The following is a 22,133-nucleotide window of genomic DNA, read 5'->3' as shown; positions in this document are numbered from 1 at the left end:
TGGATTGAGCGAATCAGCAGAAATAAATGCATGAAAAAACCTCAAATACATCCTTCTGGAGGTGGCAAAAGCACTCGCACTATGTACAAAGACAAATGCTTGTGTAAAAAGACTTTGTCCGAAGTACGAGTACTGATTCAACTCCGAGCTAGTGTTTGTTTGTCCTTGATTTATTTGGGTCAGGGAATTAAGAGCAGATTCACATTTACAATGCTGACCTGACTTCAGACAGAACAGTAACACCAAGCAATACACAGGCATTGTCTTGATTTTGTGCCCATCCCTATTGTGTAACTCTTCCACCAGATTACAGATAATCTTGTTTGTGCTTTTCTTTATATATATATATATATATCTTTGACAACCCCTTCTAGATTCCCCCGACTACAACCACCTCCAACTTCTTTCCATTGTAGTGCAACAGAAAAAGAATGATTTTAATTAGAAAACCGCGTGAGTATTTCTAAAAACAGCATCAAACATATTCAAAAATATGTAATCCGAGTAAATGTGAACATGCAGAAAATACAGAATGTCAGGTCAAGTCTGTATTGAGTACCGCAAATTTTACTGTCTAGAAACACAAACTTATTTAAAAGATTGGATGTCCTCTACTTGGACCAGATGCGTCATCACAGCTTTTTGGTCAAGTAAACACACAGTCGGTGGAACATTAACACATTTGTTCAATAAATACAAACTGTACACCCCATAATGTGAATACTACAACATATTCAAGGTAATGCTTTCGTGTAATTATTAGAACATTGCTTTGAATAGAACAAAAGCATTTGGTAAAAAAAATGTCCCTTCACGACAGTTTGCCAGCAACAGTTTCTTGATCATAGCTCAGTCTTGCCGGGCTTGTGCATTATCTGACTGTAGTCGCTCCGTCTTTTGGGTTGGTAGGTGAGAAGCTGACTGAACTCTGTGAGGAGTCGCTCCCAGTAGCAGGAAACATCTCGCATTCGCAGGTGCTCTGAGACAAACTCCATGCCTCTGTGAAGCGCAGACGAGAAATAGCAATCGTGTCGGTTGCTGTGCAAAAACCGAAGGAATGTTTTTGGAGAGTCCGAAGTCAGCGCCTTCCAACAATAAGATTACCTGATGGCAATTTCTTGGGCGATGGAATCATTGTCTTTGACAAACTGGAGTAACTCTCTGTGAATAGAATGGAATGCATTTTCAACACGTTAAACGGATTACATACGAACATCACTTCATACAAAACGTTCCAAGTTACAAAACGCCTCAACAGGAAAATATTGCCTCTTGTTCCGAAAAGAAATTTCAAGATACGAGATATTGTCGAAAGAATAGAGACATTTTAGCAGCGTGGCCGCTTTCCCGAGCTAAGGACAGTACCTGACATCAGAGAGATCCTGCTTCACGGGGATGTAGTGCACCCAGGGCTTGAGCTGAGGGTAGAAAAACTCTTGCCATTCGCTCCCCACGTGGAACACCAGCGAACCGCAAAGAAAGAGATGCTTGAAACGAAAGCTGGCCGCCACTCCTCGGAAGTTGAATAAATACCTGAGGGAGGAGAAGACAACGCGAGCCGTACTTTGGGGTGCCGAAAGCTCAAGTCGTTCTCATCGTCAACAAAAAGGGTTTGTTCAATGTCAATTAATTCAAGCGCGGGTAGAAAATGGAAACTCCACAACGGGGACGGTGTGGCAGATACGTTAACCGCCTTGCTGTGGGTCAAAAATCAATTTGCAACGATTAAATGAAAGAAAAAAAAAAAAAGTACCGGTAGGCGGAAAATATGACCTACTTATACTTGCAGTGGTCAACCAGTGGGATTTCTTTGGCTGGTGCTCTCCCGAGAGTGTCCTAAAATAAATGGTCCAGCGTTTGAAACATAAACACGGCATTGCATCTTAAATTCAGGTCAAATCTGAAGAAACATGAGAGCCTGACCTTGTCAGACTTCCAGGCCTGGTTTTTTGTGTATTCTGCATCGACCAACTCTGGCCTCTCACGAGAAAGCAAGATCAGCGGGTCACGCTCTGGACTCGTTCTACCAACGGAAACAAAAGGGGCAAGATGAGTTCTTCAACAATCTGATTTCTCATCACTTTACATCACATCATCACAGGCATGCATGTCAGTCAATTGGGGCTTTTAATGACCTTTTGAACCGTTCCCTTTTTTCGGCAGAAGAGAAAGAACAATACAGTTCCAATTATTCAAATCAATCAATCAATCAATCAATCAGGTTCTCAGATTGATAATGGGCTTTCTTGAAACCCACACGGGGTCAAAACTGTACATCGAGGCTCAGATATATCCATCGCATAAAAATGATTTTATAGAGAGGACTGTCTGGCTCCAACTTGATGCATCAGCTGCAAACAGAAGGTTGGGGCAATAACAACAACCCCCAAAAATAAAAACTAAATCACAAAGTTCATTCGTGCACAAAAAAGAACTACTAACCGAGATCCTCTGAAGAATCCTTTCGACTCTTTCTTCTTCCACGGCCACTGAGCTGCAGACCTAAAACATCATCCTCCCATGAGACCCAACTGAGTTGTCAGCAAATGTACGCACACACAGATTAGACCAAGACATCCTTCAGGCTTACTTTTTGAGATCGTGTCTCATTAGATCCCATCGTCCCAGGCCGGTGGGATATATGGGCCACACTGCGGGGCCGCCCTCCCAAAACGTCCACGCCGGGTACATGATGTCCTGGTAGTCTGAAGTCTACTCGCGACACACACATACACACTCTTGCAAGACTCTTGGGAATTTCAAAGATGTCAACTTCCCAGAAATAAGACGACCATGTCATACTAGTCATCTTTTTTTTTTCACTTTTCGTGCCATTTTTAATTTGCTAGTATGCAATTAAAGCTTTCTGGTAAACCCCTGTACTGCACTCGAAACACAATCGGACCGAACTAGAAGGCACGTGCCCCCACCCAACTTGGCTGACGGGTCACGGCCTTCCCACATCTCATTTCCCTTTGCAACCCGAGTTCATGTGCACACTCACCTTGCTGAAGGAGAAAACCGGTAAGGTTGGCTGAACCCAATTGGGCACTTGAGGATAATCCCTGACATTTACCACCATCTCCAGATTAGGTAACTTGTCAATCACCTCTAATATGAAATGCTCAACCCCACTGCACCTGAAAACACAAAAGGAAATGAAACTTTAATTTTATTGAAAAAAAAAGGGCAAAATTGCGGTTTTGACAGCATGCCTGTTACTGGGCAGAACGGACCTGGCTGGAAACATGCAGTTATGTTCCCTGTACAATTTATGTCCAATGATCTGGTAGTGGGTGCCCATCCCTCTTTGGATTGTCGAAGCCATGAGATTCTCTGAAATTCCTCTCTGAAAGGGAGCCAAGTCTTGCTGCAAGACCCTGCAGTAGGAAAAACATGCATGGTACAAAGGAAGGGCTTTGCGAGTCAAGTCCTGTTAAATCTCTCTGGAATGACCTCCCACTAAACATTCGGCAAGCCTCCTCGCTGCCCATCTTCAAAACCCTCCTCAAAACTCACTTGTATTCTTTGGCATTCGACTCAGCATGACTTAGATTTGTTCTTGGTTTTACTGTTTGGTGCTTTCTACCGCCTTTATTACCGATTTGTCTTACTGTTTATTGTGCATGTTAAATTGCTCCATGTACAGCACTTTGTATGCAGCGATGGCTGTTTGAAAGTGCTCTATAAATACTGTTGACTTGACTTGACTTGTGAAAGCAACATCAGAAATAAAATCATACTGTCAGTCTGTGCGGAACATTATATAAATAGTTGGTGATCACACTCACTTTAGATGGCAACTACAGTTGACAGAATTACACCCAGTATGTACTTTAACAGCCTCGGATATCATGTCCTTTATTGTCTGTTTGCCTGGAGCAAGAGAGAAAGAGCAGAGAAATGCATGAAATCAACTCCAGGTACTCTGGCTTCCACCAACCTTGATTTCATCAGACGTTAACACATCCTCCACTTTTATTTTTAAGATTGACTTTCATCTGAAAATTTCTGTAAAAATGTACCTAAACTACATTGTAAGTGGTTAAACAGTTGAAGCAGAGCTCGCGTGCAAAAAAAAAAATAAGATACGAAAAATGTCACCACAATCAATTAAGCAAATAGTGCAAAGTACAGCATGATCATCTAATGAGGACTTATACGACGTGGGGCAAAAAAGGCACACACGTGCAAACATGTAAAAGTGACCAAATGGTTATTCCGAGTAGTTATAGTTTACATTGGTTAGTTTGGAGCTAGCTAGCTAGCTTGCAAGCTAATGAATAAACAAAGGGCACAGAAAGTTAAAGGTAGCGAAAACGAACTCGTTTAGATTCGTTTTAAATACACAATCGCCATCAATAAAGTGACAGTACAGTACCTGCTTCACAAAGCGGGGACAAAATGCACCCTTGCAGCATAAATACAAAGACCCACAGATAGCAGCGCTCCATTTTCCTCGATCCTAAAGCTCTGTCTGAGATTGGAATAGGCGTGTGTTCATCTGGCATCGACTACTTCTGTCTGAGAGCACGGATTACGGTAATGTCCACCACAAATCCTTATCTACCGTAGTGCTGAATCGAAGGGCTCAAACGGGTTTGTTAATTTAAGAAACGTGTCCACTTATTTGGATTCAATTTAGCTAAGTTAAGTTTTTTGAAAAATATATTTTTCTTTGTTTGAGTGTTTTGTTTTCAGAGTATGAAAGAACTCGACTCAACTGTATTTCTAGAGCACTTTACAATACCTACTGTACTATATATATATATATATATATATATATATATATATATATATATATATATATTTATAGCACAGTATATATATATATATATAGAGTAGATGCAGTAGACAGACAGACAGAATCATCATCCTGAATGTCTGTCTTGTAATATGGGTGAGGAGGAGGGGAAAAATGCCTCCTATGAGATTTAACTCGGTGATGGGGAGAGGAGAGTAAGCCCAGGTGGATAGAGAATATGTAGAGAGCGATCGTTGAGAGGAGCACAAACTGGAGCCATCGTGATACACTTTGTGCAAGCTTTTTCAATACCGTTGCTAAAACTTATAAGTTTGATACCTGCTAATTACTTTTCCCTCTCTCATCGCCGGACAACAGTGCTGGAAATGCACCTGTCTCTGCTTTGTACCCTTTGCATTTATTTCATTGTGCTTTGTGCTGCAGAGGAAGGTCTGGAATTCCCCAACTTTGATGGCAGGGACCGAGTGCTGGATATCAACGAGCGCAGCTACAAGAAAGCCCTGAGGAGATTTGACCTGCTATGTCTGTTCTACCATGAGCCCGTACCTGCCAACAAAGGCCTGCAGAAGCGCTTCCAGATGACCGAGCTGGTCCTGGAGGTGAGAAACATCGGACACAAAGCGTCGTCGTCTTGTGATCGTTATGATTTATCGGGGAAGAGCGTATCGGAAACAGATTTAAGGAATCATTTGTTTGATGTGATCACCGCCTAGCTGACTGCTCAGGTGCTGGAGAACAAAAACATTGGATTTGGAATGGTGGATGCTCAGAAGGATGCCAGAGTAGCCAAGAAGCTCGGTAAGCCATTTCGCATGGACATTATCTCTCGTGTCCAGTGGCGGTTCTCTGACGATACCATTTTTGGGCAGGCCTAGAAGAGGTGGGAAGCCTGTACATCTTTAAGGACGACCGCATCATTGAGTTTGATGGAGAACTCTCAGCAGACACTCTTGTGGAGTTCCTCCTGGATGTGAGTGTACGGCACACAAAGCTACCATTGCAACCCCCACAAATTGTGTGTGTGTGTGTGTGTGTGTGTGTGTGTGTGTATACCGTTGGCCTAGATACACACATTTATTCAGATTTGTATGCATTCCTTGCAGCTTGTTACTGTTCTGCCCCCTCCCCCTCTTTCTGCAGGTGCTGGAGGACCCGGTGGAAATAATCAACAACGCAATGGAGCTCAGAGCCTTCGAAAGGATAGAGGAAGACATTCGCCTCATTGGTTACTTCAAAGGAGAGGATTTATGTGAGTTTCTTACCATGTGACGCCCCGACTCCTACACGCTCATTTGCAGTCAAACAGAAAAAAAAATGGTGTCCTCCAATAGCTCCATGCTGAGTCCCAATAGACCTTTAATGGGATCTCGACACCCCCCCCCCCCCCCCCCCCCGTCTCCTGTTGCTCTCATGAGAGGCTTTAAATAGCATCTAGTTCACCAGCTAATTTCTCAAACTGAAATGATGACACTGAGACAAGATGCGATCTGGTTCATTGTGGTTCTGATGTGATATTTCACAGCGTAGTCTTAAGGCAGCGGTTCTCAAAGCGGCATCCACGAGCCACCTCTCAATCGGCCTGTCACGGGGAAGAAGGAGCTGTGCAAGGCAAAATTTGCAATTTACCGGTGGATACTTCCCACCCTCAAGCCTTGGTCACCAAGCTGTAGGTTATGACCAAAAGAACAAGATCGCAGATCACTTTGCAGGCTAACCAAGTGCTCCCTGAGAGATGGCGATGAGGCGTATCAGAGGCAAGCAGCTGCTCCTCTGCAATGAAGTGAGCTTAGGTGAGGTGGCTCAGGCATCTATTCAGGATGCCAACCACGTGCTTCCCTGATGAGATGTTTCGGGGAGGATCCACTGGGAGAAGAACCAGAACTCGCTGGAGAGACTACATATCTTGGCCGGCCTGGGGGAGTTCTCAGGAACCCCTTGGAAGAAGTGGCTGGGGAGAAGGAAGTCTGGACTTCTCTGCTTAGGTTGCTGCCCTTGCGACTTGACCCCGGATAGGCGGAAGAATGTGGATGGTAATGAGCGGTGTTCATCGTATTCATGTTTTGCTGGCTTTGGGATTATGAGGGTGTTTAAAAAAAAAAATCTTCCCTATATGGGGGCCCTTGGCCCAAAAGGTTTGATAACCCTAATTTGTCTGGTGTTACACCTTTTTACCACCCCATACATTTAGGGACAGTGTTAAGATAAAGCGGGTGGCCCGGTGGTCCAGTGGTTAGTGCGTCGACCTCACAGTGCAGAGGTCTTGGGTTCGATACCCCTGTGTGGAGTTTGCATGTTCTCCCCGGACCTGCGTGGGTTTTCTCCGGGTACTCCGGTTTCCGCCCACATTCCAAAAACATGCATGGCAGGCTGATTGAACACTCCAAATTGTCCCTCGGTGTTGTTGGTCTCTGTGTGCCCTGCGATTGGTTGGCAACCGGTTCAGGGTGCCCCACGCTTATTGCCTGAAAAGGGCTAGGGTAGGTTCCAGCACGCCCCTAGTGAGGATAAAGCGGTTCAGAAAATGGATGGATGTAAAATTACAGCATGTAGCTAGTCAGTGCTTTTTGTTCCCTTTTAATTCTTTGTTTTCATAATAAAGTTCTTCCACGCGGACAGACGAGGCAGGTCGCGTTCCTCCATCATTGCAGCAATATCGCTTACCTATCCCGGAACGAGTCAGACACAATCGCACCGCCGGGTACTGCCACTCCGCCAACAGCAACGTCTGCGGGCTTCCTAACTCTCTCTTCCTGCCTCTCAGACTACAAAGCCTTCCAGGAGGCCTCTGAGTGTTTTCAACCTTACATCAAGTTCTTCGCCACCTTTGATAAATCCGTAAGTGCAACGCAAGTTGTCACGTTGATGTCACGCGCGTGACGTGCGCCTTCTCTGAAGAATCGGGATGCTTTTCAGGTGGCCAAACATCTCTCCCTCAAGATGAACGAGGTGAATTTTTACGAGCCCTTCATGGAGGAGCCCGCGGTCCTGCCCGGCCGACCGCTGTCGGAGACGGACATTGTGGACTTTGTCAATCAACACAGAAGGTTCAATTCATGCGGTACTGATGTGGCATTTTGTTCAAAGCCGGCGCTGGATTTTGACTTGTAAGTGCCATTTGCAGGGCCACTCTGAGAAAGCTCCGGGCAGAGAACATGTTTGAGACATGGGTAAAAAGAATTCAACCAGCGGTAGTCTTGCTGTGACGCATCGCCGACAGGGTGTTGAAAATCACACACACTTTGCTCACCTCTAGGAGGACGACATGGACGGAATCCATATCGTTGCATTCGCTGAAGAGGAGGACCCAGGTCTGAAAATCTTTTCCTCTCCTTTAGTCCCAAAAGGTGTTGACGTGTAAATTGTTGCGCACCCTCACCCTCACGCGTTGCCACCCCACTCCCAGATGGCTATGAATTGCTGGAGATCTTGAAGGACGTGGCCCGAGACAACACCAACAACCCAGATCTCAGCATTGTCTGGATCGACCCTGATGACTTCCCTCTGGTGGGTCCTCATCATCAGATTGATATTCCGCTCTGATGAACTTTGCTGTTGACGAATGTCATGAGGGTACGCAGATGAAGACGATTGGGCTGTTTTTGTCCACATTTTGCCTCTTTACTGACCCAAAAGACCATCAAATCTTATGGCTTGCAAGATCATCCTTATGTTTGAGGTGGCGAGGGGATTTGTCCCAACAGGGTCCAAAACGAGTTGGCACAACCAAAAAAACCTTCAGGTGACGTGAACAGAATAGCCTGTAGACAATCAAACAAGCGCCCTGACTGATAAACAAGGAAGCGGTAGTACCGTATTGGCCCGAATATAAGACTGTGTTTTTTGCATTGAAATAAGACAGAAAAAGTGGGGGTCGTCTTATATTCGGGGTCTAGACATGATGCCCATTCACGACGCCAGATGATGCCAGATATCATTGAAGCGAATACTGAACTTGACTGTCACCTGTCACGAAGAATAAAAATAAAAATAGCGGTAGCACGAAGAAGAAAAATAAAAATGGAGGTAAGAAAGAAAAGAGAAGAAAATAAGAGAAGAGAGAACAGAAAATGGAGAAACAGAGCGACAATCTGGAGAAAAGTGGGTCGAAGATTGGCAGCTGAGGAGAAGTTATGATGTCATTTATATTTCAAAAACCAGAAGCCATTCATTTACCAATGTGATTGCACTTTAGTTTACATATTTAAATGTTCAGATATTAAGATTTGAATGAGGAAAAATAACATGCTTTTTCTCTCAAATATATTGTTATAATCATTTGTTTCAGATGTACTGTAATTATTTTCTGTACAAAAATTACCTTTGCATATAAAAGTGGTTTCCCGGACGCCAAGAAGTATTTTCCAAGGCAATCGCCTCCAGTCGGCTTTGGAAACACTCGGCTTGGTTCCATGAGCGCATATCCAGAAGTGTCTGTTCTTCGTTTGGGTGAGATCACATGTGATCTCCTGAGATATCTGCCTCGCGGGACTTTAAATGCACGCAACAAAAACTGTGAGATTTTCTCTTGATGTGTGGGGTCTGTCACAGATTTTTTTCTTTTTTTTAATTTAAGATTTGAAAACTCCTTGACCTACTTCACGTGGTCTTGGCAGGCAGTCAGCACTAGAGGCGGGGAATTTAAGTCTGATTCGAGACAAGTCATGCGACTACAATCAGACTTGAATTTTAGAATTTGGGACATTCTTGAAATTTGAAGATTGAGATTTGCTCATGACTTGCGCAGACTGTATGTGACTCAATTCCAGCCGTGGTAAGCACATCACAGTGTCGTTCAAATGTGAGCAGCGTCTTGTCTCGTGTTTTCCAGCTCACCACTTACTGGGAAAAGACCTTCAACTTGGACTTGTTCAGGCCTCAGATCGGTGTGGTCAACGTCACAGATGTAAGACGAACTCTGCTCCAGTACAACAAGTCAACTGACCTTACAGAGAGCTCAATTGTGCATTCCAGGCGGACAGCGTGTGGCTCGACATGTCCAACGATGAGGACTTACCCACCGCCGAGGAGCTGGAGGACTGGATCGAGGACGTCCTGTCGGGCAGAGTTAACACAGAGGACGATGATGATGATGATGACGACTTGAAAGACGACCACGAGGACTTAACGGAAGACGGCGACGAGAACCTTGACCGAGATGATGACCTATATGACTGAGCCGGTTAGCGGCTTTATCATCTCGCTTTACTTCTCATTCGGATGAGATGTCCACTTCGAGATTGTACGTGAACGCTGAGAGATTGAATCTCTTCTTCTCTTGAGATGACGTGAATGCATGCTAATGCGGAGTAAGTGCCGTGATCGTTGTACAAGATCAATACAACATTGGCTTTGTGACTGAAGTAAAAATCGGCACAGGAATTGACTTACTAGTTTACATTTGTTCCGTGACCATGCTAGTAACTCAAATCAACTTTCCCCAATGAAATTATTGGGAATGCCATTAATCCGTTACAACATCCTTAAAAACACCAGTAAAAAAAAAATGTTGAAACCTGTTTTTAATTAGATAGCGGTCTATAGTATGCTACTTTACAAAACGATAAAATACAAAGAAGAATGCTTCAACTAAGCTGCATTAATATTCGTGTTTATTTTGCAGAGGATAAAGAATATATGTCTGTGAGTATTGTAGTATGCGATGGCATTTTGCATTGTGTTAGCATTAAGCTAGCGGACTTTCATGAGACAAAATTCATGTACATCATGTCTCTCTTGTTCAACTTTTAAAGTAAATAAACTCGGAGTAGCACTAAACAGCTTGAAGACTCTTTTTGAAGATTTGTTCACCATCTGTTAAACTGCTGCTTGTTGTGACGTTCGCTGACAAATTAGCCCCCCCCCAATAAATAAATTGGCCGTTTGATGCCTTGTATTTCGAAAAACTCCTGAGTTAAGTTGGATTTGGGCTGGGAAAAGTAATAACTCGCCCATTTTGAACAAGTTTTAATGTTTTGAAGGTTTAAGGAAGCACCTCTTCCTCTTTGTTCCCAAATTCAGCTCATTAAAACAAAAAAACGGACCATTCTTTGAGACTTCCAATGCAGACCGCAGTGTCGTATTTGATTTTTCTCACCCAATGTCAAGGAGACAAAACGAACTACCTGGCCCGAGTTGTTTTGACCACATAGTTTAGCCCGCGTGTCCATCAAGCAGGAGAGAACATTTGCTTGAAGATGAAGCCGACCGAAGGAGACGACGCATCCATCTACACATAACCACGACATTACCAAATAAATAGGAGGAAAAGCATTCCATTTAGATGCAAATGTTCATTTCCTTCTCGACCCTTTTCCATCCTGCAAGGAAAAGATATATGGGGGGGTGGGGAGATGAAGCCGACGACGACAGATGAGTTGCGACAGGCGGACCCAGACACTGTATTTGCCCGGGGACGATGTTATCCATTTTTCGCACCAGACATTGATATTCAGGCCTGGCACGCCAATTACGGAAAACGAGACTTATGATATTTGTTGCTCGGAACAACAACGCATATTGTAAATTACCAGTGGGGTGAACCTTAACATTCAAAAGCAGATATCTTAAGACACATCAGTTGTACAAACGATCATAAAAAACGTTTTAATTTCATCCCCCCACACAAAGGCCGTAAACTGGCAACGGCGTGACGAATGGTGATGAAAAGGAGTCATGAGTGACATCGTGACCTTCTGGAAATAAAAGGCTAAGTCATATTTTGACTTCTTTTTTTTTTGTTGTTGTTGCCGTCAACAGCTCCTCGTGATGTAGTCGCCTCTGCGAAAACAGACTACATCCTTCGATAATAAATATCAAGTCATTGGTATTAAAAATGACATAGGCCATTATTTTATGAAGGTGACGATGTAAGTAAACATATCTACTGTACATACATACATACAGTTTGTGTACACACAAACAGATACAGTGTATTGGCATCGACAAAGCGTTCATCACTCAGTAGTTCTGTTCAATGTTCACCAGGTGGCAGTAGCATACAACCCTGATCCGGAGACATGAACACACGATTCCAGTGATCATAAATCACTTTTGTTTTTTTTCTCACCTGAACTAAAACTATCCAACTTGGTCCTCAGGCAGGATGGACATGAGTCCCGAAGATGTGCTGAAGCGGTAACTGGGCTCTGGACTGTGACTCCAAAATGAGTCGGCTTGTGTGGATACTTTTTGGTCATTTGAGAGAAGTAAAGAAATTCAGATCCAGTCCATCCACTCGAAACGGAAGTTTGCAACCTTAAACGTCCCAACGTTGCCATCTAGTCTTGATTCAGGCTTATCACATGCAGAATATCCTCCGAGATACATTTTTTCCTCCATATGTACATTTGATCATTCATATTTCTGTCCAAATCTAAAATAAAATTATTCAAACATAAAAAATAAAAAAAAAAGTGTGTGTGATATATAGATCCATAAAAAAAAACAAGTAAAAATAAACATGACCTACAAAAACCCCTACACCGAGGTCTCCGATTGTAACCGCAGGACAAACTTGTGGGATTTGGGGTCAATGTACTCCTCTGACAAGCGGATAAAGGGGATCTTCTTGACGGACACCACCAGGCTGAAGTCCGCGCACCTGAGGACAAAGACAGTGCCGTCTCGAAGGCCGCTGGTGACTGACGCCTCGCTGACCAGTGTCCACTGACGCGCCAACCAGTGGTCCCGGCTGTACTGTAGAGTCGGGCCTGGTTTCAGGTAACTCTCCAGGAAGGCCTTCGGGAGACACACACAACCACTTTTTCTTCACCTTTCATTTATTGAACGAGCTAAAACAAGCCGGCCGTGTCAGTAAAGATATGCTCAGCAGTTACATACTGTATTATACAAATTGTCTGGAGCCGCATCGACTCATTGAATAACTCACATAATTCAATGGGGCATCAAAGCCCCAGAGCTTTGCGGGGACCACATTATTCAATAGACCGAGTTATCGATCGCTCATTTATTATAACCTGCCACCCAAATGAAAAAAAAACACTCTCACAAGTTGTCAAGGATAGCCACTTTCAATTTCATGATGCACCTTCTTCTTTGAACAAGCAGTAGGAAATGGTAAAAAGTGGCCAATAAATATGTAAATCGTATTCTTACACAACGGCCAGATTAGCACAGTTAAAAGCCAGCTTTCATTCACTGACGCCCATGTCAGGCCCCGCTGTTTAAAGCCACACACACTCTTAGTCAAATAATACAGCGCGGAACGTGAGGATGGAAACCCCAAGTGGACGATCATTGTATCTGTGTTTGCATGGCAAGTTTGAGAGCAAAAAAACAACAAAAAAAAACAACGAATTGTAGATTGCAACTTTTTATTTGTGCAGCGAAAATACAAAACAAACACAGCCAGACGTAAAGGTGAATTTCCCAATCCTTCACTCTGGCCAACTTGGCATTGTCGGCAACTTTGAAGAGTGTCTGCCTGGCCACTTGTCATTTCCTGTCTTGGTGAGCTCCTGGCATGTCAATTGAATCTGGCGTCTCATCCTTCCGCACTTTCCTATTGACAAAAATAAATAAATATATATATATATATATATATATATTACTGTATATACTGTATATATGCAAAATCAATAACAGCTGATAACTGAATGTAGGAAAAAAATGTGAGAGGATAGAAGTCAGCGTTTTATGCATCCATCTGTATTTGATTTCAACAGTTGTTTTCCTTTTCATAGATAAATTTATTCCATTTTTGATTGAACATGCAACACATTTTATCCATCCATCCATCATTTTCTAATCCGATTATCCTCACAAGGGTGGCGGGATACAAACTAAATAAAAACACCAAGTGTTGCTGCGGGTATCATATGTAGCACCACCACACCAAGAATTCCTGATACAGTGAAACTCCTCGACAACAAAACCTACATGGGCGAAAATGCCCCCTAGAGTGAAAAAATCTTCATGCATGAAAACCATTCCCAATTTTCTGCTACCCCCTACAACGAAAAGTCCCCCTTTTGCATAATACGAAATCTTTTTCTCTGCCCTTGCCTCGCAACGATGTTCACTACAACGAAAACAAGCCTTCTGCAAAAGTCTAATCCGACATGACAATGACGGCGATTTACAGAAACAACGATACGATCTGAAAATAGATCTGTTCTGGTTTTATGAATACTTGAGACTCCGTGGTGAGACTTGAAGCAGGTAAACATGCGGTGTGGTCATTAGAACGACAAGTAATTAACCACATGAGAATAGTATTTATGCGAGTATTTCATATTTACCTTTGTCTTCACTCCGTTGGCCGTCGAGTCGCTCGCACCATTTCTTCACTCGATGCTCACTTGCAGTTTAACTTTGCAGCTTTGCGTATGCCCTGTGAAGAGTGTTTAGCTTGCCTATAGCTTGGCAGTGTTGCTAAACTTGGTCCGTTCCGAGTTGCCCTGGATGTCTTCATCAACCCAAAATGCTCACAAGAGCCCGCATCTCTCTCACATTTGCATTTCGTTCATTCAAAAATTTTGCGACAAGCAGAGGACAGCACAGACAGTAAAGTGGATAGCAGAGTTAGCAATTAGCTTAGTGAGGCTGCCGACGCGAAGACAACACACCCCGAAATCAACCAACCAATCAACGTGCTTCAGCATTGCCCACATCCGCAAACCGTTCGCTGTAGGGACATGAAGACCCTTGGTGGCGAGGAGGTACTTAGGTAGACCCTGGTGGAACCTTCCGGACCAGAACCTTTTTTGTGTGTGTGTGAAGTGGATTAAAAACAAACTACCAGCATACATTGGGAAGTTCCAGTATTGGTTCCTGCGTTTTGAAAGCCCCTATAGTAATTATCCAGACAGGCCGAGGTCCCCAACCCCAATCTCTGAATATGCAGCGGAGAAATGGAGGCCTGACCTTGGGTGACATGTTGTTGCTGATGCAGAAAGCCAGGTGCTGTTGAATGCTCTCCATGCTGTGGCAGTGCTGCTGTTTGGTTGTCCTTAAATACTTCTGGAGGGTCCGCGCCATGGACGGGAAGATGGCTTGCGCTGCCTCCCGCGGGTCCATCACGTCTCCCGGAACTTTCTTCTGCTCCTCTTCCTTCATGTGCTTGATATGAGTGAAGGCCTCTTCGACGGCGACCACCAGTCTAGCAGCAGAAAGCGGAGTGCAAGCGTGACATCAATACCAGAGGAAATCATCGGATATCTGGCCATTACACCGGCAGGAAGAGAGCACGGAAGAAACTGGGAGTTTAAAGGGGCCATTTAAATATTTGGAAGCAATTTCACTCTCGCTATGCTTAGCTTTGACTTGAGAGCAAAAATTCAAGATACGAGCGCTGCATGGTGGAAGTGAACTCAACTCCATTCACTTCACAACAAGCAGCAGTTTGGGGTGTGATGAACAGTTAAAAAAAGAAAAAAGCTTCAAGCTTTTTATTTCTCACCGGCTAGGTGATGTTCACTCACAAACTTAAAAGAAAATGTACACATTGTGCATTTAAAACAACCAAGTAGCTTTGCCTCATCTTCAGCAAGCTGATATGGGGAAACGACATAGATGAGCGAACAAATATCATCGTTATTGCGGTGTTATAACCTTTGAAGCAAAGGATGGCTGAACACAAATGGTGTAGCAGCACATGTAGATGCACAGGCATGTATTATTTATCCCTGTGTGAATCACTGCAGCTTATTGAGGAATGACATGCATCTCTGTATGTCTTCTTTACACTGCAGTCTCCAAAATATTTTCATTCTTTAAATTCAAATCAAGTACGTCATTATTCTGTGGTTCTCAAGTGCAATACTACAGTGTTATTTTTCTCTTTAAAAAAAACGCTGACCAGAACAAATGATTGGGATTTCCGTTCATTTCAACAAGGAAAGATGATTTCAGATATGAGTGTTTTGAGTTACAAGCGTACATAATGGAACAGATTAAATGAATATGTTAGGGCAACACCGTATTATTCAGAACGGTTACATTGAAAAGCAAACTAAGTATCATATATGGGTCATGCATGCTGAGATCATGATGTTTAAACCACTGGTGAAAGGAGTTGCCTTTGAGTGTCGGTTGTGTAGTATTTGAGGAGATGCAGCAAAAAAAACCACAAAAGATGGTTTGAGCAAATTCAGTCTTCCTCTGGGGAACCGAAAACCAACTGCAATGGTGGTTAAGGATTCAAGAGACTCTGAGAATGCCGATCAAGAGGAAGCCAAGTTTTTCCCGACCCATTGCCACCACTCACCGGGCTCTCCGTTTGCGCACTCGCCTCTCGTGCTCGGCCTCCTCGTAGTAGAGCTCGTTGTGGCTGGAATCCCGGCAATGGGCGGCGGCTGCAATCATGGCTCTGGACTGCGAGTGCGCCATTCCTGTGGCCGCGTTGTTCCCCGGACCTGTCGCAGCACACACAAACGAAAGGGGAAGGATGACAAGAATGACTCTGCCGCAATTTATAGATGTATATTTTTTGCACATTCCTTCTCCGGCCTTTTTTTTAAGGGGTACACATCTCTCCAAAAAAAGACAATTCACAATCTGATATGTACTGTATATTGATAGGATCTCAATTCAGTGAAACTCCTCTACAACGAAATCATGTTTGCAGCAAGAAACTTTTCACAACAGGGGACTTTTCACTGTAGCAAATTTTATGTCAGACGTAAACACGAACACACACAAAAAACGTGTATGTGTAATTTTATTTTTATTCCCATAGTGCATAAATATGAGCATGCACTTATTGACACTTCATATAGCCAGCGAAGAAAGAAAAAAAAGGAAAGAAATTGCGGTATTTACGATCAGCATTACTTTCACTGACATCAATTTCTTGCAGAATGTCTTTTATTTTGCTTCCTCCAGCTTCCATTTTTATTACTTTTATCCTGTCTTCAAACGTTCAAGCTTTTCTTTTCTGAACTCCTTGGTACGCAAAGATCCGTTTTGTCGCCATTTTAGCAATGCAACTGAAACAAATACTTCCTGTACTACTGCGCATGCGTAAACCAGTGTGGTGGTTGCTGTTGCCTTTTCCAAACGAAGCAGTAGAGGTCGCTGTGGCATGCTGAAGTTGGATTAGACTTTTGTGGAAGGCTTGTTTTCATTGTAGTGAATCTCGTTGCAAGGCAAGAGCAGAGAAAAAGATTTTGTATAACGGACCAGGGCAACTTCGTTGTAGGGGGAGCAGAAAAGTGGGAATGGCTTTCATGCATGAAAATTTCTTCACACTCGGGGGTATTTTCGCCCATGTAGGTTTCATTGTAGAGGAGTTTCACTGTATATGGGGTGCAATACCATTCAAGGAAGTTATATTTGAAAGGGGAGTGATTTGAATTGGTGCAATTCGACGCACTCCCGCATTTTAAATCAAAACCCCATTTTCCGATTTAAATCATTATTTTGTTACACTCCTCGTAGGGATTCTCAACAGGCATAAACCTTGGATTTTTCCACTTTTCATCCGGAATAACCTTGTGAAATTCAGAATGGTTCTGCGCTCTAACATCGCTCCAAGCTACGGTTGTACGGTTAACAAAAGTGGATTCTTGCGCCCGATCCTGAGTGGTGCAAATGCAGGTTAAGAGATGGCAGCCTTGATAAATTATTCATGCGGACCAAAGAAGGCGCATAAATGGAATAATTCATGAAGAGAGCAGCGGAGGAGTTTTTCAGCATATCGTGCTTTGAATGACAGCGCTTAGGTGGGATGGATGGATGATGACGTTCCAAATGTTGACACGTTTGCAACTCCGAGGAAACAATACAAGCAGGCAGTAGCTTGTCAGGAATCATCAAACTTCCTGAATTAAATTGGATGAGCAATTCAACAAGAGTGGAAATGAATAGCAAAGGCTTGAAAGGGGATGACGGGTGAACGCAAGTGAAGCGGTGCAAGGGCGGGGAAAAAAAAACACATTGTCAGCCATTTTCTCCTAACATGGAGACAAATGCAGGGGAGAAAAAAAAGTGAGCCAGGTTAGTGCACTTGAGTGATGCCCGAGAACGGGTGATAATTTAACAACATCTGCGCGTTACATTCACACAGTTGACTGAATATTTGACATGAACTCGCGGCATGCCATCAGTGTGAGAGTGCGGCATTTACAAGGTGCACACGCTGTGCGCAAATCTGTGAGTGAGAAGCATCAGCCTTGAGTTGACTTACTGTTCAACAGATACGCTCGGAGTTTAGCTTTAAAGACTTCAAGAGAAAACACCAGGAGAGGAGACAGTCAATGACACACACGATTTAGTGAAGCAGGAGGGCTCGAGGCACAGCAGGGAGCTTACGCACACGCACACGCACACACACCTTCTGCGGGGGCCGCGGGGAAGTCCCCGTCGACGTTATAGACTTTGAGACCAGCCAGGTGCTTGGCGGCGCGCGACTTGGAGGCGGCGAGCAAAGCCGGGTTATGGATGGCGAAGTCACAGTAGTAGCGCTCCAATACGGCCAGTGCTGCCCGCTGAATACTGCGCACACAAAGTCCACCTCATCATCATATTCACACATTTGAGCACATGATTTCAAAGCCACGAATCCTGGAGCTGAACAGCCAAAGTCAAATCCACACCGCAATGTCGAAGAATGCAATTTTCAACTCGCAAAGGTTGCAATTGGAATCAATAAAAACAAAACAACCCCCATAATGCTCCATTTTGGTCAATTGGTCGCCTTTTTCAGCACACAGAGAGAGAGAGAGAGAGAGAGAGAGATTTATCCATATTTTGTCAAGATACGTTCAGTGCTTAAAAAGTGCAGTGCACGTGTTTCCGTATTGTTTCACGAAACATGAAAAGTTGATCAAGCCACAGATTTGTTTGAATTACTGTTGCGTCCGATTTATGATTTCCTCAGAACTCTTGTTCATGCCACTCTTGTTCAGTAGAATTTTGTGACGTTCTCTTCCCTTTTGTTTTCTTTTCACATCTTAAGATATCGGGGGCGCTTCTCAGCGACCCGCCAGGCTTGCCGTTCTGAGTTAAGAGTTTTGAAACGTGTATTTGTGGCCCTTTCGGATTTGTATAGGAGTACCCCGGTAGTCTCCATTCACCCCTCCCATCGCTTGGCGCTTTTCTCACCTGAGTTGTCCCAAGTTATAGTGCCTGGTTTCTCCGTCTGTGGAACGCGTGACACACACGGAGTAGTAGGGCCGAAGCTGCCTTAACTCCAGCAGCACGATGGCCAGGTAGTGAATGAAGAGCAGCGCGTCCACCAGCGACACGGCGTATTGCACGATCCCCTGGTAGTCTTCATCCTAGAGGGCACAAACGTGAGGATAAGGCCAAAGTCGACCGCCGCGAGTCACGAGGTGTTCAAAGGACAAGCAAAAAGCAGGCATCAATCTCAAATTTCTCTTTCGGCCCACCTATCCCAACCAACACTTGAGCCCTTGGCGCAAATCGAACATCACGTTCTCACCTGCGAATCGAGTATCCTCACGCCATAGAACAACCAATAGGAGACCACAAAGAGCAGCACCAGAACAGCAAGCAGCGCCCGGAAGACAAAGAGGCGCGGGAGGCTGGCTTGTGGCGGCCGGAAGAAGAGCGCCCAGATGGCAAGCAGCAGGATGAGCAGCTTGAAGGCCACAGAGATGAAGAGGCCTTCGCAGGCCGTGCCGCAGCTCTGCAGTTTCTCTGGCCAGAGGAGGTGGGGGAGGACCAGGAAGGCCAGCGGCGAGAGGAAGACCAGGAGGCCCAGGACGACGGCGAGCGTGAGCGTTAAATAGCGGCGGCAGTCCAGCCCCACACTCTCCTCCAGGTCCTTAGTGATGCGCACAATGTCTTCCTGAGAGAGGCTGTGCTCCGATGTGCCGGTCACAGCCGTGGTGGTTTCGCCCCAGTTGTCATCCTGCAAACGTGACATTTCAAGAACAATCAAGGGGGTGACATGCTCCTTTACCTTATTTGTTTGGTTTTTGTATTAAATTGATGACTTACGAGATACAAGCAAAAGCACGAAAACATACCGTATATCCCGCACTTAAAGGCGCACCTAAAAGCCTTCCATTTTCTTAAAAGCTCACAGCGCGCCTTAAAATCCGATGCGCCTTGTGTATGGTTATTACGGTAATATGTCGACCGCCAAAATGCTTGCTGTTGGTTCAGTGAACTGTGTCGCTGCTTTATTAAATACGTTTTACTGACATCTGATCGTTCTGTTGGCATTTCCTTGAGCGTAGCTCCATCGAGTGGATGCATTGTAGATTGCATCTTATAATGCGGTGTGTCCAATATATGAAAAAATGACAAAATAGGCCATTCACTGAAGGTGCGCCTCATAATCCAGTGCACCTTTTAGTGTGGAAAATACGGTACACCACACCAATGACCACTCGATGAGCAAGTCTGTTGAACCCCTACAGAACAAAACGAGAATTCCCCAAATCCAGAGCTCTAGCCAGTGTACGCCTCAAAATATGAGGACTAAAACAATGAATCGAATAACTGGAATAAGTGGATTCCAAAAGGCGAATCAAAATCTCTGCCTCAAAGCGTCACGGTGATGATTTTTCCACAGGGACGAACATAACGGTGCCCACGCACGACTCCGCATAGAAATAAGTTGGCGTGACTTTGAATTGTAAAAATCAATACACATTGGATTACTCAATGAATCGATGGGATCATATGGGGATTAATCGATTCTAAAAATATTGAATAGCTGCAAGCCCTTCCAAATTGTTTTCTGTCATTTCATATTTACAGTTAATTCATCACAAGTAGGTAACATTCTTTGAGACAGACAAATAAAAACACAACAAACCAAAGAGGTCAGAGAATTGATACATTAAAAAAATCACTCGCACATTTTTTTGTGGTTGTGAGGGTTATCCCCCTTTTTTTCAAGAATTTTTGGGTGGATAAAAAAATTAATGACATGCCGATTTTTGCTACTAGAAGGTCAGCCCGGTGACCTGTGGGTCTGCTGTATTATTCTTATTTTAATTATTGTCTTTTACATTTTCACATACAGCACTTTGTCACAACTGCGGTTGTTGTGAAAGAGCTACCAAAAAAAAAGAAAAAAAGTTGTGTCGCGTTGAATTTAACGTGACGTTGCATTTGCGGTTGATTCGTGGTTTGTTCTCCAGTGCACTTGTTCGTGAATGCATCACTTAACTGGATCATGTTCAATTTTTCTCCGACCTCATGAGCAAAAAGAAAAGGTTGTCGAATCAGGAGAGAAAGGAAGGGATCAAAAAATGGAGAGCAGAAAAAGAAAACAGTGCGCGATGCCAACTTGGGCTTCCACTGACGTGAGGGTGAGACTGCATCCGCAGATAATGAAGGTCAGCCATGTTGGAGCGGAGCCCCTTAGAACAACAACGATAAGGACTCTTTGCAAAGCAGTCATAACAAGCTTCCGGCACAAAGGAGAGGAAACATCGGCTGTCAAGTGGGGGTTGGGAGTGGGGAGGGGGGGGGGGGGGTCTGGCTGTCTGGGGGAGTTGGAGGAAGGTGCCCTGGGAAAGAAATAAGCCTCTGGCCTCGGGGTGAGAAGAGGGTGACCAAAGTATCACAATGGAAGGTTTGAACTGGAAGTGTGGACGTTGACTCACTGATTAGTCACCGAATTGACGCGACCCCAAAACACGCCAAGTGGCCATAAAAAAAAATAAAAAAAAAGTCAAAAAAAAATAATCAATTGACATGATTGATTATCTCTTCAGGGAAAAGTATTTTTTTTCCGCTCGCTCTCTAAATTTTAAGTGTTTGGTCTTTACATTTGGATTACATAAGACAATTTTAAATTTTGATTTCAGACTTTAGTAAGCATCATGGAACTTGACATGCTTGATTTGCTCTTGCGGGCCACATCAAATGACGTGGCGGGCCAGATCTGGCCCCCGGGCCTTTACTTTGACACCTGTGCTCTAAATTGCCCGTGAGTGTGAGCGCTACGTGTGCCCCGCGATTGACGGGCAAGCAGTTCAGGGTGTCCCCCGCCTACTGCCCGGCGACTGCTCGGAGAGACTCCAGCACGCCTGTGACACTCGTGAGAAAAAGCGGATTAGATAATGGATGGATGGATGGATGGAAAAAGCGACTAGTTGGGCTTCATGGAAAAACTTTGACAGGAAAACAGACTTACAAGTCGCAAAGCAGACAATGGAATGTCGGACACAACAAACAACCAAAACTTGAGAGCTCTACCCCGTTCTAAGTCGATCAAAGCACATTTTAAGGATTAAAATATGGGATAAAAACAATCCCTGACACGAGTCTTCGCACAATCTGTAATCTGTCCTGGACCGCCTGACTAAAAATAGACAACAGTGACCCACATTTGTCAACAGGATGAAGCGATTGAAGACAACAGGTTCTGAGTTGCCTTCATCACGTGAAAAGTCGGTGAAAGAGATGAAGCGGCAACGAGCAC

The 22,133-nt window shown here is 44.1% G+C and overlaps 3 protein-coding genes across 6 annotated transcripts in view; 1 reads left to right on the top strand and 2 right to left on the bottom strand.

Annotated features, from left to right (window-relative positions):
* Window positions 1-149: 149 nt before the first annotated feature.
* Window positions 150-4,547, bottom strand: poglut1 (protein O-glucosyltransferase 1). Its single transcript, XM_086111791.1, has 11 exons — window positions 4,382-4,547; window positions 3,792-3,876; window positions 3,237-3,380; window positions 3,005-3,140; window positions 2,591-2,712; window positions 2,443-2,502; window positions 1,924-2,023; window positions 1,778-1,836; window positions 1,366-1,533; window positions 1,105-1,161; window positions 150-999 (listed from the first exon to the last, which is right to left on the bottom strand). Exons 1-11 carry the CDS (start codon window positions 4,509-4,511, stop codon window positions 843-845), a joined length of 1,218 nt encoding a protein of 405 aa, XP_085967917.1. The 5' UTR covers window positions 4,512-4,547; the 3' UTR covers window positions 150-842.
* Window positions 4,548-4,957: 410 nt separating this feature from the next.
* Window positions 4,958-10,540, top strand: LOC147210511 (calsequestrin-2-like). Its single transcript, XM_086111779.1, has 11 exons — window positions 4,958-5,364; window positions 5,479-5,563; window positions 5,635-5,735; window positions 5,906-6,014; window positions 7,527-7,600; window positions 7,679-7,809; window positions 7,887-7,932; window positions 8,019-8,073; window positions 8,169-8,269; window positions 9,594-9,668; window positions 9,737-10,540. Exons 1-11 carry the CDS (start codon window positions 5,131-5,133, stop codon window positions 9,938-9,940), a joined length of 1,215 nt encoding a protein of 404 aa, XP_085967905.1. The 5' UTR covers window positions 4,958-5,130; the 3' UTR covers window positions 9,941-10,540.
* Window positions 10,541-11,354: 814 nt separating this feature from the next.
* LOC147210509 (vang-like protein 1) overlaps window positions 11,355-22,133 on the bottom strand; it is a 33,153-nt gene continuing 22,374 nt past the window's right edge. For 3 of the 4 annotated variants that reach the window (XM_086111745.1, XM_086111762.1, XM_086111753.1), the window contains 6 exons: window positions 19,170-19,601; window positions 18,830-19,005; window positions 18,060-18,220; window positions 15,993-16,140; window positions 14,651-14,885; window positions 11,355-12,502 (listed from right to left, as the gene is read on the bottom strand). In XM_086111745.1, the coding sequence (XP_085967871.1) occupies window positions 12,242-12,502; window positions 14,651-14,885; window positions 15,993-16,140; window positions 18,060-18,220; window positions 18,830-19,005; window positions 19,170-19,601 (1,413 nt within the window). In that variant the 3' untranslated portion in view covers window positions 11,355-12,241. Of the gene's footprint in view, window positions 12,503-13,079; window positions 13,287-14,025; window positions 14,118-14,650; window positions 14,886-15,992; window positions 16,141-18,059; window positions 18,221-18,829; window positions 19,006-19,169; window positions 19,602-22,133 lie in introns of those variants that run through there. The other variant, XR_015100963.1, reaches the window with a different exon arrangement.

This window comes from Hippocampus guttulatus, chromosome 1, assembly GCF_054856545.1.
Source record: "Hippocampus guttulatus isolate MCC_2025c chromosome 1, RoL_Hgut_1.0, whole genome shotgun sequence".
Lineage (NCBI taxonomy): Eukaryota > Metazoa > Chordata > Actinopteri > Syngnathiformes > Syngnathidae > Hippocampus > Hippocampus guttulatus.
This window is presented reverse-complemented; position numbering and strand designations above follow the sequence as displayed.

Excerpts from the sequence above, each read along its gene's own strand:
- poglut1 (XM_086111791.1), bottom strand. The coding sequence starts at position 4,511 with ATGCCAGATGAACACACGCCTATTCCAATCTCAGACAGAGCTTTAGGA. Across the intron at positions 1,837-1,923 it reads AGGCCTGGAAGTCTGACAAG|GACACTCTCGGGAGAGCACC; the intron begins GTCAGGCTCTCA and ends CATTTATTTTAG. Across the intron at positions 1,534-1,777 it reads GTTGACCACTGCAAGTATAA|GTATTTATTCAACTTCCGAG; the intron begins GTAGGTCATATT and ends CTCCTCCCTCAG.
- LOC147210511 (XM_086111779.1), top strand. The coding sequence starts at position 5,131 with ATGCACCTGTCTCTGCTTTGTACCCTTTGCATTTATTTCATTGTGCTT. Across the intron at positions 5,564-5,634 it reads CAGAGTAGCCAAGAAGCTCG|GCCTAGAAGAGGTGGGAAGC; the intron begins GTAAGCCATTTC and ends ATTTTTGGGCAG. Across the intron at positions 8,074-8,168 it reads CGCTGAAGAGGAGGACCCAG|ATGGCTATGAATTGCTGGAG; the intron begins GTCTGAAAATCT and ends CCCCACTCCCAG.